The following is a 15,827-nucleotide window of genomic DNA, read 5'->3' as shown; positions in this document are numbered from 1 at the left end:
TTGTGTAATTTATTTATTTATTTTAATAGAAAACTTATTCCCAAGAATTGAAGTAGAAATGTGTTTTTACATTTCTACAAATTGCTGTGAAAGTGGCTTTCAAGATAGGGAGCCCAAAGTCTTTGCAATCCAGTGTTGCTACTAGCAAAGCAAACGGTGATTACCTCACACTGAAGCAGTGTACCAAATAGTACTTTTCTTTGAACTAATAAGAATAAATGGTTATTCGTAAGAGCTTTACATGTTTTTAGCTGTGAAACAAAATGCTTAAAGTATTCTAATAAAAAAAAGCCCTCTCAAAGATCCTGAACAATATAACTTTCCCACTTGTCTCCTTAGAAATCCTGTAATAGCGGTGAAATGAGAAATGCTGGCAGCGGTGAGTGTAGAGCCCTTAATGTAAAAGCCAGGGAATGAACAGAGAATAACGGGAAAGCTGAAGGAATGGAAGTAGCATGTAGATGCAAGTGGGTAAGGTGGACTTAGGTTGGGTGAGGGCCTGGGCAACCTGATCTAGTGGGTGGCATCTCTGCCAGTGGTAGGGGGTTGGAGCTGGGTGAGCTGTAAGGCCCCTTCCAACCTGAGCCGTTCGATGATGCTGTGACTTAGACATGGTTGAAGAGGCCTATGAGGAATAAACGGTGGGAGCTGGGTCACCAGTGTGACCGACAGCAGGCTGTACGGGACTTGTCACAGTTACGTCAGGGGGAAGAGAAGGATATTTGGATTGTGTTCATACTATCTAGGAGTGATAGGGGCTAGAACTCCAACTTGCTCTGTAAAATCTGTAAAGTGTGCTGTAAAAATCTTAAAAATACTATGGATTGTTCCAGTGCATCTTTGGTGATCTTATAATTCCAGGATTTCAGGACCACAGCCATGAATGAACTAGGAATTACTTAATTTGAAAAGCTGAACAGAAATGTGCATCTAAGCTTGGGTTCTGTGGCTTGCTGTTTTGATGGTGTGTTCCTTTGCCTCTTGCTGCAGAAACACACAGCCCTCGGTGTTTGAGCAGTTGAATTTTCTCTTTTTTTCATCTTTCCCCTCTTTCCTCAACCCCAACAGGCTGATTTGCCCTACAAGTGCTGAAGGAGGTAATGACTTCTGAGCTGCTGTACGTGAGATGTTCTTGTGCCTTGCAGTCTCTGCTGGCTCTGCTCACGAGTGAGATGTAACACGTCAGTTCTGAGAGCGCTCCTTGTCCTGTCCTCAGCTTGTTCTTCTACTAGGTGACATGTGATGGGAGGAGAGAAGCTTCAAAGCAAAAGAAGATCAGATGTCTTGATGTGCTCTCAGCACAGCCCTCTTCTGACGGAGGGTGTTGGTTTGCAGCAGCTGCTCCAGGAACTAAATGAGGTTGAACTTTTTCCCTGGTCTGTGTTGCCCCGGAGCATGCCCCACAGGTATTTGGTTTACCAGGAGTGCTCAGTTTGGAGAAGCTTGTTGCAGATTCTTCCTCCCTCGATACTGTCTTTAAAGACAGGTGTTCAATCTCTTCCTCCAGCTAGATGCTTTAGAAATTACTGACAGTTTGATGGATTACTTGCATGAACATAATGAAATCCAGACCTACGTGTTTGTAGCTGTGTCTTGTCCAAGTCATACAGAAGTGTGATGCTAAGAGCAGCTCTGACTGTCTTTCTGCATTTGTGTTCCCAGCTGCTGGTGCCTGTAGCAACTCTTTACTCCTGTTAATTCTGTGGACTGTGTCTTTCAGGCAGCGCTGTGTTGGATTCTTTAGACTCTAATGGGTCCTGATTGTGCCTGCCTATTCTTTTAGTTTTTGGATGGTCTGGACACAGTAGCTGTAGACCTAGTTCAGCCAGGAGATCAAGTTCTTAACTGAGGTCCTTTCTGAGTCAAGGTAAGCTTGGGTTCCACAGTGAGAACCTCAGGATTTGGGGTTGCAAATTCTGATTTAAAAAAAAATGAAATGCCATTGGCAGAGTCCTCAGTCTGTTCCTTCCAGGAACATTCTCCATAATTTAAGTCAGATCAGTAGATGGGCAGAAGCCAGTCCTAGACGTGTACTTGTTTTCCTCTAAGTCTGTGGCTGGGACGTGGCTACCAGGAACAAGCACATTCTCCAGCTGTGCCTCACCTCCATGTGGAGATGAAAACAGTGTGTACCTCGTGCTCTTCTCCACTTCCTCCCCCAGAATCCTTGGCCCTGCGTTCCCCAGGGGGAGTTGCAATGTGTTCCCACAGGTTCCCTGCTTTTAGTGATTGGGATACTGTGGTTTCTGCCCTATAAATAGCAAACCAGGCTTACGAGGGCAACGGAGCTCCATCAGAAGTTGTGCTTTAGAATTCTGCAGCAATCTGAGCAGCAACCCTTGTAGTGTGTTCTCTAAAACGTGAATTGGCTTCCTCAAGGAGCCACAACTCTTCTAGTTATAAAATAACTTCTAGTTATTCCTTGATGATAACCACTTCTAGCATGTAAACCTCTCCTAAGGAGACACCTGGTTTCTGTTGTGGTGGATTTCATCTCGTAGGCTGGGAAGCTTCCTGCTTCTGACACCGTCCCCATCACATCCAGAAGTCACGCTCATGGGATGGATTTCCGTGCTGCGTGGCTGGGACTCACCCTCCTGGTGGCTGGGTGATGAGCACACTCATAAACGTCCAGGACAGGCCGTGTTGTACAGGTGGTGAGTCAGGTTTGTGACTGATGGAGAGAGTTTCCGTAGTGAAGTTTCCTCGCATTCAGAGGTGATTGTCATTGCCGATTAGCTGGACACGTGGCATCTTACTGCAGCAATGAGTACTTGCTGTGGGAATCTTGAAAATGTTACCTGCAAGGTCAGTTAGTTCTTGGCAGCACGGCGTCTGCTTTTTCTCAGGTTCGGGAGGCAGCCTGCTCTGAGACTGGAGCAGGCAAACCGCCTGGAGGAATCCAGTTCCTGGAGGAATGCAGATTCTTCGAAGTCTTCTGCGAGACAGGGAGCACGCAGCTTTGATCGCTTGCCTCTGGCCTGTGTCACTTCGGGATTGATAATCTCATTACAAACTTGTTACGGACTGTGTGCCATCAGCTTCTGCCGGGTCGGACCTGTATCTTTCATTAATTCTGCCAGATCTCTCTCTGCCAAGGTGTTTTGTGGAAGGATTGCAATAGAACAGCAAAATGTTTGGCTAACAATTTCATTTAATTCTTTTAAGTGACCTGCAGTTCCAGGGAAATCTGTTGTGTGCCTGCGAGGTTCATCTGGCCCGGAGCATCTGTGAGCGTGTTGCCCTTCTGCTTCCTACTGCTTGGCTCCTGTTCGCTGTAAACTCTCTCTTGGGGAGCAAGAAGTGAGGTACCTGCTGCCAAACGTATATATTTTCACAATGTTTGGATTGAATCAGCAGATTCTGCCAGTTTTTAAGTACTGCGAGCCTCGTGGAAGCCCAGCCTGCCTCCTGTTGGAAGCAGCGTGACACGGCTGCGGGTGGCGAAGGCTTGGGTTGAAAACCAAAACCCAACCCTGGCAACTTCAGGCAGGGGATAAGTTACCTCTCCTTTTACTTGCTACGTACACTTCCAGCATATTTCTCCCTACTCTTTATACCCTTTTCAGATCTGAGGGCTCCCAGGACGATGCTGTTTTGATTCTCTTTCCGTCTTGAGTGACAGCGCTTAATTAGTATGTGAGGAAGCTGCTGGGCATGCGGGGCAGTCGTGTGGCTGCCGGTGACTCAGTGCTGTGCCTGCGCTCCCTCCCAGGTGGATGTGTAACGTAGGCTCAGGGGGACCTGTTTCATTTGCAGGATGGGGAAGAAGAAGACCACGAAACTTAGAGTTACTGGCAAGTCCTTTTTCTTTAAGCTCTTGAAGTAGATTAATGCTGTCAACCAGCTTAGATATCTGACTTTAAAATTTAAGACTTTTAAAAAGCTTTGTTTGACCCTTTCTGCATGTAAGTTGGGGCTTTTGATTATGCTAAGTTTTGAAACTGTATTTCTCTGTGCGATTTCCTCTCCCACTTTTAAATCCCAGCTTTTCTCTTCACTCCTAGTGGCCTTTCACTACAAAAACTAGCCTGTATTAAAGCTAAAGCTCGTTTTTACAAGTTCAGGGCTTTAATAGCAGTTGGAGAAAGACTTTCGGAAGTTACTGAAACTGTACCAAAGCATTTCAGTAAAGTGTTTCATTCTGAATCAGTATAGAGCTTCAGTAAAGAACAGCTTTTAAAACTTTGTGGTTGGGCTTGTAGCAGCTGTTAGTGAAGATTGAAAGCGCAGTTAAACACTGGGCTCTCAACTAATTGAAATGCCCATTAAATGTGATGCAGTTCCATATGCTGTGTGCGCTTGATCAGCCTTCTGGCTGAGGGCATGTGTGCCGGAAAGCTCTTGTGTCTTTCCCCCGCTTCATCAGTCAAAGTTATTTCCTTATGGCCTACAGAATTTGCCTTTTCCATCTCCTTGCACCATAACAGGTTCCAAAAAAGCTAATATGTGGTTAGAAATGACATTTTGAAATGATAAATGTTGTTTTGTTGTGGGGTTGGCTGAAGATAGGCATGTTGTTTTATTTTTTAAAGACAGGTGTTTCAGGGTAATCTTCATTTTCATAACCTGAGTATCTATACCCATCATACTTTCCAATTAAGTACTACGACCTTTTGAGGTGGGGTTATTGCTGTATAATTACACGCTTGTGACATCAAAATGTAGGAGAGGGTTTAATACATTACATCACCCTGTATAACTGCTGTTTACCAAATAGCATTGTATCAGTGGTACTTCTTTTTCCCAGTTTTGGATGTTACTGTTTTTATCCCTAAAAGAAAAAGTAGCTTTTTGTTTCTCAGTGTACACAGGGCTGTTCGCTCACCCTCCCTGGATAGGATCACGAAGAAAATCAGAAAGAAAAGCATGGGATCTCATGGGTTGAGATAAAGACAGTTAACTAGGTAAAGCAAAAGCCACGCGTGCAACCAAAGCAAAGAGTTAACCTGCTGCTTCCCATCAGCAGGCAGATGTTCAGCCACTTCCAGGAAAGCAGGACTCATCATTCACAATGGTTTTGTGGGTTAAAAGCCTGTTTCCAGTAGCTGTCTACCCAAGTGGATGGAATTGGATGTAGGAAACAAAGAAGTTTAGATATCTTATGTTTCTGTTGCTCAAGTAGTCTGGATGTTTGCCGCTGGATTGTGTAATGCGTATTTTTTCCTCTTTATTGCTCCTTGGCTGTTAGCAGTGAGTAGGCAAAGTAAATTTTTTTTCGAGTCTTTAAGGAAAACTACATAACTAAACAAAATTACTGCAGTCATGCTGCAGCTCTGAAGAAGAGACAATATAGCTAATCTGATCAAGAGCTGCTGAAGAACTTGTAGGATTCAGCAGTGTGAAAAAATGGTTGAGAATCCTTGATCCTAATGCAATGCTTAGCTCTAAATACTCTTTGGTCACTTAATAAATGTTCTTCACTCTGATGTTTTTTAAAATAAAATAACCTGGTATAAGTGTACTTATGCTGCGAGAGTTGTAAAATGTGAGTGGCACTCTGTAGCGTAATAATGTTCCTAAGGAAATTACCACTTTATGGTTTTTCTACAGGCTTTGATTCTGACAATTCTTCGGGAGACTTTTCAGAAGCAAATCACAAAGTCACAGAAATGCTCGATCTAGATCCGCACCAAAGCAATAGGACTGAAAAGCATAACGGAGAGACAGAGATTCAAGAAAATGGAATTAAGAGACACAGGTAAGCACACGGTACTGCCTAATAAACATGAAATGAGTACGTGCTGGCTGATGATCTCTTGGGGCATTGCTGTTCTCACTGTTGGAAGAGGTTATTCTCTGGAACTGAACACAGATTTCACTTGTCTGCTTCCTGTGTCAGCTGTGGGTTAATGCTTTGCTTTCTTTGTTAAGTACTTGAGTCCCTGTACATTAAAATATCTTGTTGTTTAAGGGGCTTATGGTGACAGTTCTTTTTTCCAATTACAGGACATCATTACCTGCCCCAATGTTTTCTAGGAGTGATTTTAGTGTGTGGAGCATATTAAAAAAATGCATTGGACTGGTAAGTTAGTCTAGATGAAATATGCTGATGTTAAGTCTCCTAACTTCAACTCATTAACTGTACTGCTTAGAACTTGCCTACAGAATATACCTGCTATCTTTTGTGTTTTTCCTGTAAGAAACTGCATCTCTATTGCCTTACTTGCTTTAGCTGTTGGAGCATATGGTTTGGCATTTCTAATGCTGTCCTGAAAGAACTGGACTGAAGTCATTAAGAATGTAGTTCTTGGTGTTCTACACTGATGTCTTGCTGCCACAGATGCTTTTTGGAAGCATTAAGCAATTACATTCATATCTTCTCTAGGGCTGCCAGTGCAGTACCATGTGAATGCAACAGACAATTTTTTGCCATTTTAGCTTATGTCCTCTAAGAGAGAGAAATACACTGTCTAAACTCCTTTTGTTAGGATGAGTACACATCTGCTAGAACAATTTGCTTGAACTAAATCGAGTTAGTTTGGAGTTGCTTTTCCTTACTGCCTGTGACAACGTGAGGAAAATGTTTTATTCCTATCTGCTGGCATTCTCCCTTCCCCTAAGTTGTAAGCTGTGACTGAAGTGCTCAGTCATGAGTGCAACTTTTTTAACAAGCAAACAGATTTGCTTGGATATGGTGTAAGACCTGGGGAGCTGGAAATCTGCCTGAACTCTGTCTCTGTCTTGTATCCACATGCGAAATGAGAAACGTACTGACGCAAGGAACAGGTGGATTTAATAAAGCCCCTAAAATTTGTTAGAGCGCTTCAAATACTATTCTTTATATAACTGTTCCTTTGAAAAAGAATTTGTGCTTCCTGCAGTAATCTAAAATAGTTAGATTTTATGCAAATAGGTACGTGAGGTTTTCAAAGGAATGTGGGGTACTTAAATACCTTTAATGAGCTGGTTGACACATCAGTGCTGCTATCTACATAAATTTAAACCTATTCTGTTTTAAGAAGAACACAGAACGAAAGGTAAATTTTTTTCTTGAATTTACTGGGTTAGCTGGATCAATTTTTGAAGGTTTTTTATTCTTTCAGGTTGCTGCTAAGTATCTGCAGTGCTTTTAACCCCTTCCAGCTATAGCAATTAGAGTTATGCTACAGCCTTGCTTAATGTCTTTTGAAGAATGCTACGCTGACATTTGTAGATGTAGAACTCAGTAGCATGGTGTAGTGGTGCACTTGTCAGTCCTGCTTAAAGGTTGGACCAGATGATCTTAGAGGTCTCTTCCAACCCAAATGATTCTATGAGCTAAATTAACCCACAACTTTTCAAAATTCTTCTCAGTTGGTAACTTAGTATTGTGTCTAAAAAGCTAACGTATCCTTTTGTTACCTAGGAATTGTCCAAGATTACAATGCCCATTGTGTTCAACGAGCCATTGAGTTTCCTTCAGCGGATAACAGAATATATGGAACATATATACCTCATTAATAAGGCTTGTAGTCATGCAGACCCCTTGGAAAGAATGCAGGTAAGTACCAGCTACCAGCTTCTGTTTGGTTAGAAGTTGCTCTCTCCCAGTCACCTTTCATTTTCTAAAAAACATTGACTGGAGTGCATTTCTTTTCTCTGGTGCTATCATAAGAACAAGGCCCTAACTTTTTCAGGACTGCTTTAACTGTGGCTCCTGTTATGTCTTTATTTGTTGTGAAAATGAGATCTTGGCTTTAAATCGTTTTAAGTTGATTTGTTCAGTGGCTCCATGATTTTTAAGTTACTGGATGAAAAATTGTTGTGACAGAGACAAACTTCACCATTCTTCTTCTCCAGACTGGCTGTTGTTCTGCTGTTCCAGTAACTGTTTTTTATTCTATGGTTATGTGTAATCCCTGATTCTGTAGTACCAGCCTCACAACAAGAAACTGAATGAATATTGTGATACCAGGCCTGGGTGTTGCTTACAGCTCTGTTTTACATGAGTGAAATTGAAATGTATTACTTGTATTTTGTTTTTGTGTATGTAGTACATATCCCTACTTACCAGCCTGAAAGAGATTCCAAGGTTCATTTGTATCTGCTAATATTCAAGAAACCTCATCCATGTTGGAAATGATGCATGCCTGACCAAGGTTTTGGCCTTAAGCACTATATAGAGCTTTCTTTTGGTGCGAATAATAAAATACTGCAATATACAACAAATACATTGAAATTACAAGTTTAGTATACTGTTCTCATACCAATGTGTTTTTATTTGCTTATAGGCTGTAGCTGCTTTTGCAGTATCTGCTGTAGCTTCTCAGTGGGAGAGAACTGGCAAACCATTTAACCCACTGTTAGGAGAAACCTATGAATTAACCAGGTAATAATTAAAGTGGGAGCTGAGGCTATTTGTGGGAGCACGCTCTCAAACTAGTTTAGGTGTTTATTCAGGGAAATAAGTAAAAATCTACAAACATATATTTCTGACTAAAGCTAAAATTGTTTTCCCCAAACTAATTCTAAACATTTAAGAAGTTTCATAAAAGCTAATAATTTTGTGTTTATATATTCTTTGAATTATTTAGAAAAAAAGGGTCTAAATTCTTCTGCCAAAGACACCTGACCAAAGACTCTAAACTAATTTAAAGTGTGTTTTGCTGATGAGGTCAGGTAGAGGAGTTAGTCTGGGAGACTTACCGTGTGCTTAAATGGGTGGTATGTACATGGTGAAGAAATCAATTTCCAGTCAGATCTTCTGCTGCTGCCCAAGCAGTTTCAGTGTTTTCAAGAGTTATTTCAGTTGAACTTCTTGTAAAGCCTTTCTGGGTAGAAAGCCACTTAAGCGTTTGAATGGGGATTGTTTCTTTGTATAAAGAAGTATTTAAAGGGGAAAAAGTATTAAGTGTATAATTGCTGTCATTTTATTAAATGTAAAAGTGTCACGGAACTAGAAAAGGGAAACTCTCACCTTCAGAGTAATCTAAAAATCCTTTTTAAAAAAAGTTACTTTTTTATTCTGTAACAATAAAAAAAAAAAAAAAAAGAAAAGAAAAGAGGTTGATCTAGGGGTTAATGTTCTTTTTTTTTTTTTTTGTGTGTGTGTGTTGCTAGGGAGGATTTAGGATTTAGGTTTATATCTGAGCAAGTCAGCCATCACCCACCTATTAGTGCATTTTATTCTGAAGGCCTCAATAAGGACTTTATTTTTCATGGATCAATCTATCCCAAACTAAAATTCTGGGGAAAGAGTATAGAAGCGGAGCCTCGGGGAACAATTACTTTGGAGCTTCTAAAGTGAGTATAAGAAGTCAATATCTTTTATGCTTATATCCTTAACACTTAACTTGAATAAAAATATAGGTGATATCCTCCTTTTGGCTCTTCATTGATGAATATGTGAAAACCTCTTGCTGAAGAGATGGTAAAAAAATATTTACAGGTTATTTTTCACTCCTTAATTTAAGAACTCTGGTTTTGGAATTGTGCCATGCTTGTGTAGCTGTTTGAATTTGACCCAGTTTTTGCACCGTGAAAATTAACATTTCCTAAAATGGAATGCAATTGAAAGCTAGTTCTGTGAGGGCACTTAAAATTCAATCAGAACTAAAATTCTATTACCAGGCTATTCAAACTCGTTTCACTTTTAAATATTGTTGCTGGTTTTGATTGTTTGCGTGCATGTTTGGTTAAAAAGAACTGCTGCTTCGGATTAGCTGCTTTATGTGATGGTGAATGCACGGAACTTGTCAGGATTTCTATCACCTATTTAATATTCCCTGTGTACCATCACTTTCCAAGTAAAATCATGAGTACCCTTCCAGGTTACATGCTTGATTGGAGACAAGCCTAGCAGTCTTAAATAAGGCAACCTTGCACAAGCTGTTTTGTGCCCTGGTGGCACAAAGACTCTGGAGCTTTCCAAAATGGGTCACAAGCATGTACTATCACGGAACAAGCATTCTGCAATTGAACACTTAAAGGTGCTTTTCCAAAAGTTTTCCTCAGGCCTGACTTTGAGGTTGTTTTTGAAATATCTTATGAAACTTCTAAACATTTGGTTTCAATAAAGAGGCAACTTGACTGCCGCATCAAGCATCGACTCTTCCTGTAGTTTCTTTTGAAAGCACAGTTTATTTGTCAAGCTGCTGGCATCTAATCTTCCAAACCTTACAAAAGTACGAGCTTGTCTTGAATATAAATGGTGCTGTAAATAGAGGAAATTTCTTCTGAATGTAGAAGTAGCTATGAATCTCAACGTAGAATGCAGACTTGGCAAGAATATTCAGTGGAGGGAGAGCCTTTATGTAGAAGACTATTAAAATTCTTGCTCTGCCTAATCAAATCACAGTACAGATTTAAACCGGAGTGTAAACAACTAAAGCACTTGTTTTAAATATTTGCACAGGTTAGTAGCAGAAGCTGAGCTCAAATTTTGAGCCTGTTAATGTTTTGATTCATCCTGCTCTGTTGGTTTGAGTGGTCTGAGAATTACTCGGGGCCTGAGCAAAATTGTAGTCATTGTTAAGTACTGTATTTTTGCTAAAAACAACTGTTTTCGGTGTGTTAGAAAACACACCTTCCTCGCTCCTCCAGCACAAACGAACGTTTCAATTTGTCTGCACAGGGCATGAGTGTCTTCTGGTATATTTTATGCTACACAAGATTTTGCTGTCAAGTAGTTCATGAATAAAAATGTACACTAAGGCTGGTGCGATGCAGGGTTTTTTTTTTTCCACTTGAAGAGTAGTCATTATTCTAAAGTATGCTTGAAGATAGTTTGCTGTGGAAAATAGTCAGACATCATTGATCTGTTTTTTCTCTGTGCTGAAAACTGACAGGTGGAAATATTTAATATGTGTGCTCTCTCCATGCTTAATGGAAGTAGAAGCACAAGGCATTTGTCACAGAGGACGCTACTTGTTTCTGTGTTTTTGGTACTAAAATAGAGTTTGCAAGCTTTTCTAAGATGGGTTGATTGCTAACCAGGTAACTTTTGTATTTCTTTTATCGGTATTGAAAGAGGCATAAGAATAGGAGGCTTTGATGCTGCCAGGCTAGTGATAAAAGGATTCCTGTTACTTAACATTTTGAATGTTTTTTAAGGGTTTAGGATCTGTTAACTCATCTTTGTAAAGCTTTTTACAAAATGTTACAAAACAAACAAAAAACGACAAAAGTAAGTGGAAAATTCCTCCATTTTTTGGACTCTTCCTCCTCAGTAAATCTTTGGGAAAAGGAAGGAATTGAATAATAAATTTGACATTTAAACATCATGCTTATGAGACTAAACGTAGTGCTGTCACATCCCAACTGATTTTAAACAAAAATTAATCTCACCCCCCCCCCAAACCTGCCTTCGGTGAGGCCCGCCTTCAGGCCTCACACACTGATGCAGTGTTTGTGGAAACCATTTCTGCAGTTTTCTGACTCCTATTGTACTCCTCGGGTTCAAAAGCCTTTACCACCCACAGTTTGTATGAAAAATTGCCTGAGTGGTTAGTCTGACCGACCCTCGAGGAGTGCTTTTGTCAGGTCTGGTGGTGACTAACCTCTGCTGGAGGACTCAGACATCCATCTTCAGCAATAAAAGATCCTCTCTAGGTTATGGTACAGGTTTACAAGAAAGCTTTAGGGTAAAATTTGCAATGCTGCTGCAGCAGCTGAATAGAAGACAGCGTTAGGCTTTGTCTGTCCAGTTCTCATCTGAGCGTTACCTGTCACGTATAGCTTTAAAAGCTCAGATGAAAATGTATTCCTGGGCTGCTCTTTAAGCTGAGCTGGAATTTGTAATCAAAAGTGCAGCAACTGTAAAAACTGACTACTTCAACTATGTAATGGGGAGAAAAGTAAAGGGGATATCACTTTATGAACTCACACTAATGTTTACATACAGCACATTGTTGGCTTATAAAGAAAAGTCTGTTTCTTTTCTGTTTTGAAGTTAACTGTGGGCTGTTCACAGGAGTGCTAAATATTTTGCCACAAATAGAATTGTAATAAGGCTTACATTCTGCCTCAAGCTCAAGAACCTGATTTATTTCTCTACTTATGTTTTTTACAGACATAACGAAGCCTACACGTGGACAAATCCAACCTGTTGTGTACATAATGTAATTATTGGTAAACTGTGGCTAGAACAATATGGAACAGTAGAAATTGTAAATCACAGGTAATGCTGACCATGGGACTGAGGGCTGGCTTATAGGGCTGGTGCATTGTCATTACAAAGCAGATACTTTTAATTTTTCTCAGATATGCACAGACCTTTATAGGTCTGAAGACTTTTTTTTTTTCCACCTTCTAACAAATGCAAGCTACTCACTGGATTGGGCGTAGTATCATCATAATATAGAAGGAAAAGGGCTAGATGGCTTACAGGCTGCAAAGGTTTTACATTTGAGAGTTACCTATTTACGTTCAGCCTTATTGGCAACGGACAGAAATTAGGTTTAACTCCAGAACCATTAAATGGAATAATTGTTGGAGGTTTGCAGTAGTAGACCTCCCGTTGATTGACCTGTTGATTGTGATTTGTCACTCACTTTAGTTTTAATAATAGAGAATGCCTTAATTTAAGGGTGCAGCACAGAAAAATGACTGCAGAGTAGGAAAATGCGAACTTAAAGCGTGTCAATTGCTCTGCCAACTGCCTATGTAAAAGCTTTTTACCTTACAGAAAATAAAAGAGAGAATGACCTCTTGTAAGAAGGGAGGATTTTATGAAAACTGTATTAATTCTGCACCTGTTTTTCTGTCAGTAGATTAGAGCTTTAATTCAGCAGGGCTGCTGGTTTGATGCTTCTCATCACATCAGATCTAAGTTTCTGTCTCTTGCATTCACACGTAAGACTTGGGATGGTCTCTGTGTGCTTTGTGCTTAATGTAGCAACTTGGCCAGAAACCTCCCTGGGAGACAGTATTTGCACATGATTACCTCTCAGATGCTGACGTATAATGTTGCTTTGTGTTTGTAAAATATTTAGTTCAGAATTTTTGATGTGCAATTTCAAGGTGACTCTTGAATGCCATTAATGAGATTCCCTGTGTAGGTCATTCATAAAGCTTTATTTAATTCCAGTTAGTTGTAAACAGATGTTAACCTGAACCTTGGTGTGTTAATAGTGTATGTTAAGCTGCATGCAAGACTGTATTCCATTTGATTCCTTACATTTTTGGTTAATTTTAGATATGCACGAAATTCAGAAGCACAGTCATGTTTTCAGTTGGCTTTCACAGGCTTGTTTTGTCTTCCTGTGTGCATTTTCTTTTTTATTTTTTTTTTTATGGTATTTTGAAATGCCCTAATAAAATAAAAAAACATGGTTAAATAAAAATAATGATATGAATAACTAATCCACAGTGCTTGCATAGAAAAAGCTAAAATAAGGTGTAGTTAAAGAAAAAAAAAGGGAATTTATTAATGTATCTCAGAGCTTGCTTATTTAACTGCGTGCTTATTTCCTCTACAGTACTGGAGATAAATGTGTCCTTAACTTTAAACCGTGTGGACTGTTTGGGAAAGAGCTTCACAGAGTAGAGGGATACATTCAGGACAAAAAGTAAGTGATAAATGCCTGTTGGCCTCTCTGTTTCTGAGCACCGTGGCATTACTTTAGGGCTGGACCACAACTGATGTGACTGCAAAGTTGCTAGCAATGCAGATTATAATCATTTGTTCTCGGCATCGATTTTAAACTCCTTGATTCAAGGATAAGCATTTTAAGCATTATTAGGAGAAATTTTCCAGTTCAGTCATTTGAAATAAAGGTATTCAGGGAATATGCAGGGTAGTTGCAATTGATTTCACTGTTTCACAGTCACGGCTCCAATCTTCAGTTTAAAAGAATGAGAATACAGTTATTGGAAGTACTTAATCAAACCTGAAGCTGTGATGTGACTCTGGGGGTCTATATGGTAAGCTGCTGGCTTCGCTGCACCCACACTTGTTTTAACAGTAACAAAAAGCACGTGACTAAGTCATGAGGATGCGTTCTGCAAGACTGCGTAGCAGAAAGACTAGAATAAGGTGAATTGTTTTCTTTGCGTTAATCAGGTATCTGGCTACTAAGAAATTTTGCAAAGAAATATAAAATACAACAGTAGGAAGCTGTGTATTTAATATAGACTAGAATCTGAATGACTCACCTTAGGCTTTATAAGAAGCAAAAGCTAAGTCTCCTTCGCTCTCTCTGCAGCAAAAAGAAGCTGTGTGTGATCTATGGCAAGTGGACAGAATGCTTATGGTGCACTGATCCCACTACATATGAGACTTACAAAAAGAATGAAAAGAGAGGTGGTGAGCAGAAGAAATTGAAGCCGGTAAGATGAAGGATTCTTTAGGGAGTAAAGAATGCTTAAATCAGTTATGTTGGGCTTGCAGCCTTCTAGAGTTTGTGATGCAGGCAGCCTTGACAACAAAGGGGTCTGGAGACCTGTGGGTTTTTCATCATGTGTAGACCAGGTCCGACAAGTTACTCCCAAGCCTTAGCATTAGAAGAAAAATGCAAGATGCTGTATGGTGCAGAGGACTGTTGGGTTGCCCAGTGGCAACAGAAGTCTTGCAAACCCTGGTCATTCGTACAAAATGAAAATGATAACTAAAGAGTGACTAGCCGCTGTTTAAGAGACCTGAACTTTCTTTTAGGTATTCACGAGAGGAATCTAGAGCAACAACAGGCCTTGGTTTTTTGCTCTGGATTCTGTCACGGTGCAGGTTTATATTTTGACTTCTTTTAAATAATAATATTTTGTTCATCTTAAGAAAATCAACTCTTTCTTTCCTTCCTTCCTGCTGAATTTATATTTAGATGGGGAACTGCCTGACGGTAAACCAGATGTTGACATGGAAAGTAGTCAAAAAGAGTCTTTTAGAACAGTGTCTACTCAAACCAAAGGATTGAAGTTAGAATTTTAACTGTACGGAGCTATTTTCCAGTGTATAAAACAGGCCCTCTTTAACTTAATGGGGTGTTTTTGAATAAAACAAATGAGCCATGTCAGAGGAGGCAGAAGGAAAATAAAAGGGGAGAGGAAAAAGCGATGCTGTAACTCTAGAATGTTCTTGCCTCTTCTCTTCTGGATGGTGTGGTTTTAAATCCGTTCTCGTGGTGAAATCCTCTGAACTCTCACAACATGGCTGTGTGCTAAGACAGTCAGATTCTCCTCTGGTTCAGGCTGATGGCAGGAACCGAATATGCAGAAAATAAGTTTTCAGGCAGGTGGGGGAAGCTGCCCTGTGATCTGTGGTCTGTGCAGTTCAAGTAGGTGAAAACACATCTGGTGGTACAGCTTGACAGCCTTGTGTTGTTTGGCCTGATCCTGTGCAGAGAGAATGCTTAACTTGTGTGTGCTCTGCTTGCTTTTCAGCTGTACAAGGAAGATGTTATTTTCCACTGTGTTCGTGCTGTGTGCAGCTTCTTTCTTTCCTCTAACTGCTTACAGAACCAGCTTGTATTTTCTTCCTAAAATAGATAAAGCCAGAACAAAAGTGATTGAGGTCTGTGGAGTGAACAGTGGAATAAAAATAGTGAGGTGATCAAATAAAACTCTTCATTCTGTTTTCCACCCCCATGCAGCATTTTGAAGTGACAGTCCAGCCCGACGAGATTGCCCGTGCTGACACACAGCTGTCTTTAACTGTAGCATTGAGAACGGGAATGCTGGCCACAACCACGGAAAATAGACTTTTTTTTCTTTTTTAGCTGTTGAGTTCTTAGTGCAATTTAGGCAGCATGTGCATTAATGTAAATGCACTGAGGCGATGTGTGAGTCCTGATGTGAAGAAGTGGCTTGTTTTAGGTTGAGGTAGATGGAATTGGTGAGGCCTTCTGTCACATTAAGCACCTAGTTTAGGGAATTAATTATTCTGCCTCCATGGAGGCACCAAGAACAGCAGG

At 40.3% G+C, this 15,827-nt stretch overlaps 1 protein-coding gene and 1 long non-coding RNA gene across 3 annotated transcripts in view; both read left to right on the top strand.

The window, feature by feature from the left end:
- The window catches only part of OSBPL2 (oxysterol binding protein like 2), a 34,265-nt gene that overhangs the window by 13,828 nt on the left and 4,610 nt on the right, over positions 1–15,827 (top strand). For both annotated transcript variants that reach the window (XM_084537925.1, XM_084537926.1), the window contains exons 4-11: positions 5,554–5,701; positions 5,950–6,025; positions 7,349–7,483; positions 8,214–8,311; positions 9,043–9,225; positions 11,993–12,100; positions 13,401–13,490; positions 14,127–14,250. In XM_084537925.1, coding sequence (XP_084394051.1) covers positions 5,554–5,701; positions 5,950–6,025; positions 7,349–7,483; positions 8,214–8,311; positions 9,043–9,225; positions 11,993–12,100; positions 13,401–13,490; positions 14,127–14,250 — 962 coding nt within the window. The remainder of the gene's footprint in view (positions 1–5,553; positions 5,702–5,949; positions 6,026–7,348; positions 7,484–8,213; positions 8,312–9,042; positions 9,226–11,992; positions 12,101–13,400; positions 13,491–14,126; positions 14,251–15,827) is intronic.
- On the top strand, positions 1,695–3,361 carry LOC311445615. Its single transcript, XR_014698544.1, has 3 exons — positions 1,695–1,867; positions 2,850–3,051; positions 3,179–3,361. It is a non-coding gene; the product is annotated as an uncharacterized lncRNA (long non-coding RNA).

Source organism: Aythya ferina (assembly GCF_964211825.1).
Source record: "Aythya ferina genome assembly, chromosome: 16".
In the NCBI taxonomy this organism is placed as follows: Eukaryota; Metazoa; Chordata; class Aves; order Anseriformes; family Anatidae; genus Aythya; species Aythya ferina.
Note: the sequence above shows the minus strand (reverse complement) of the source record. Positions and strands in the feature narration are given on the sequence as shown.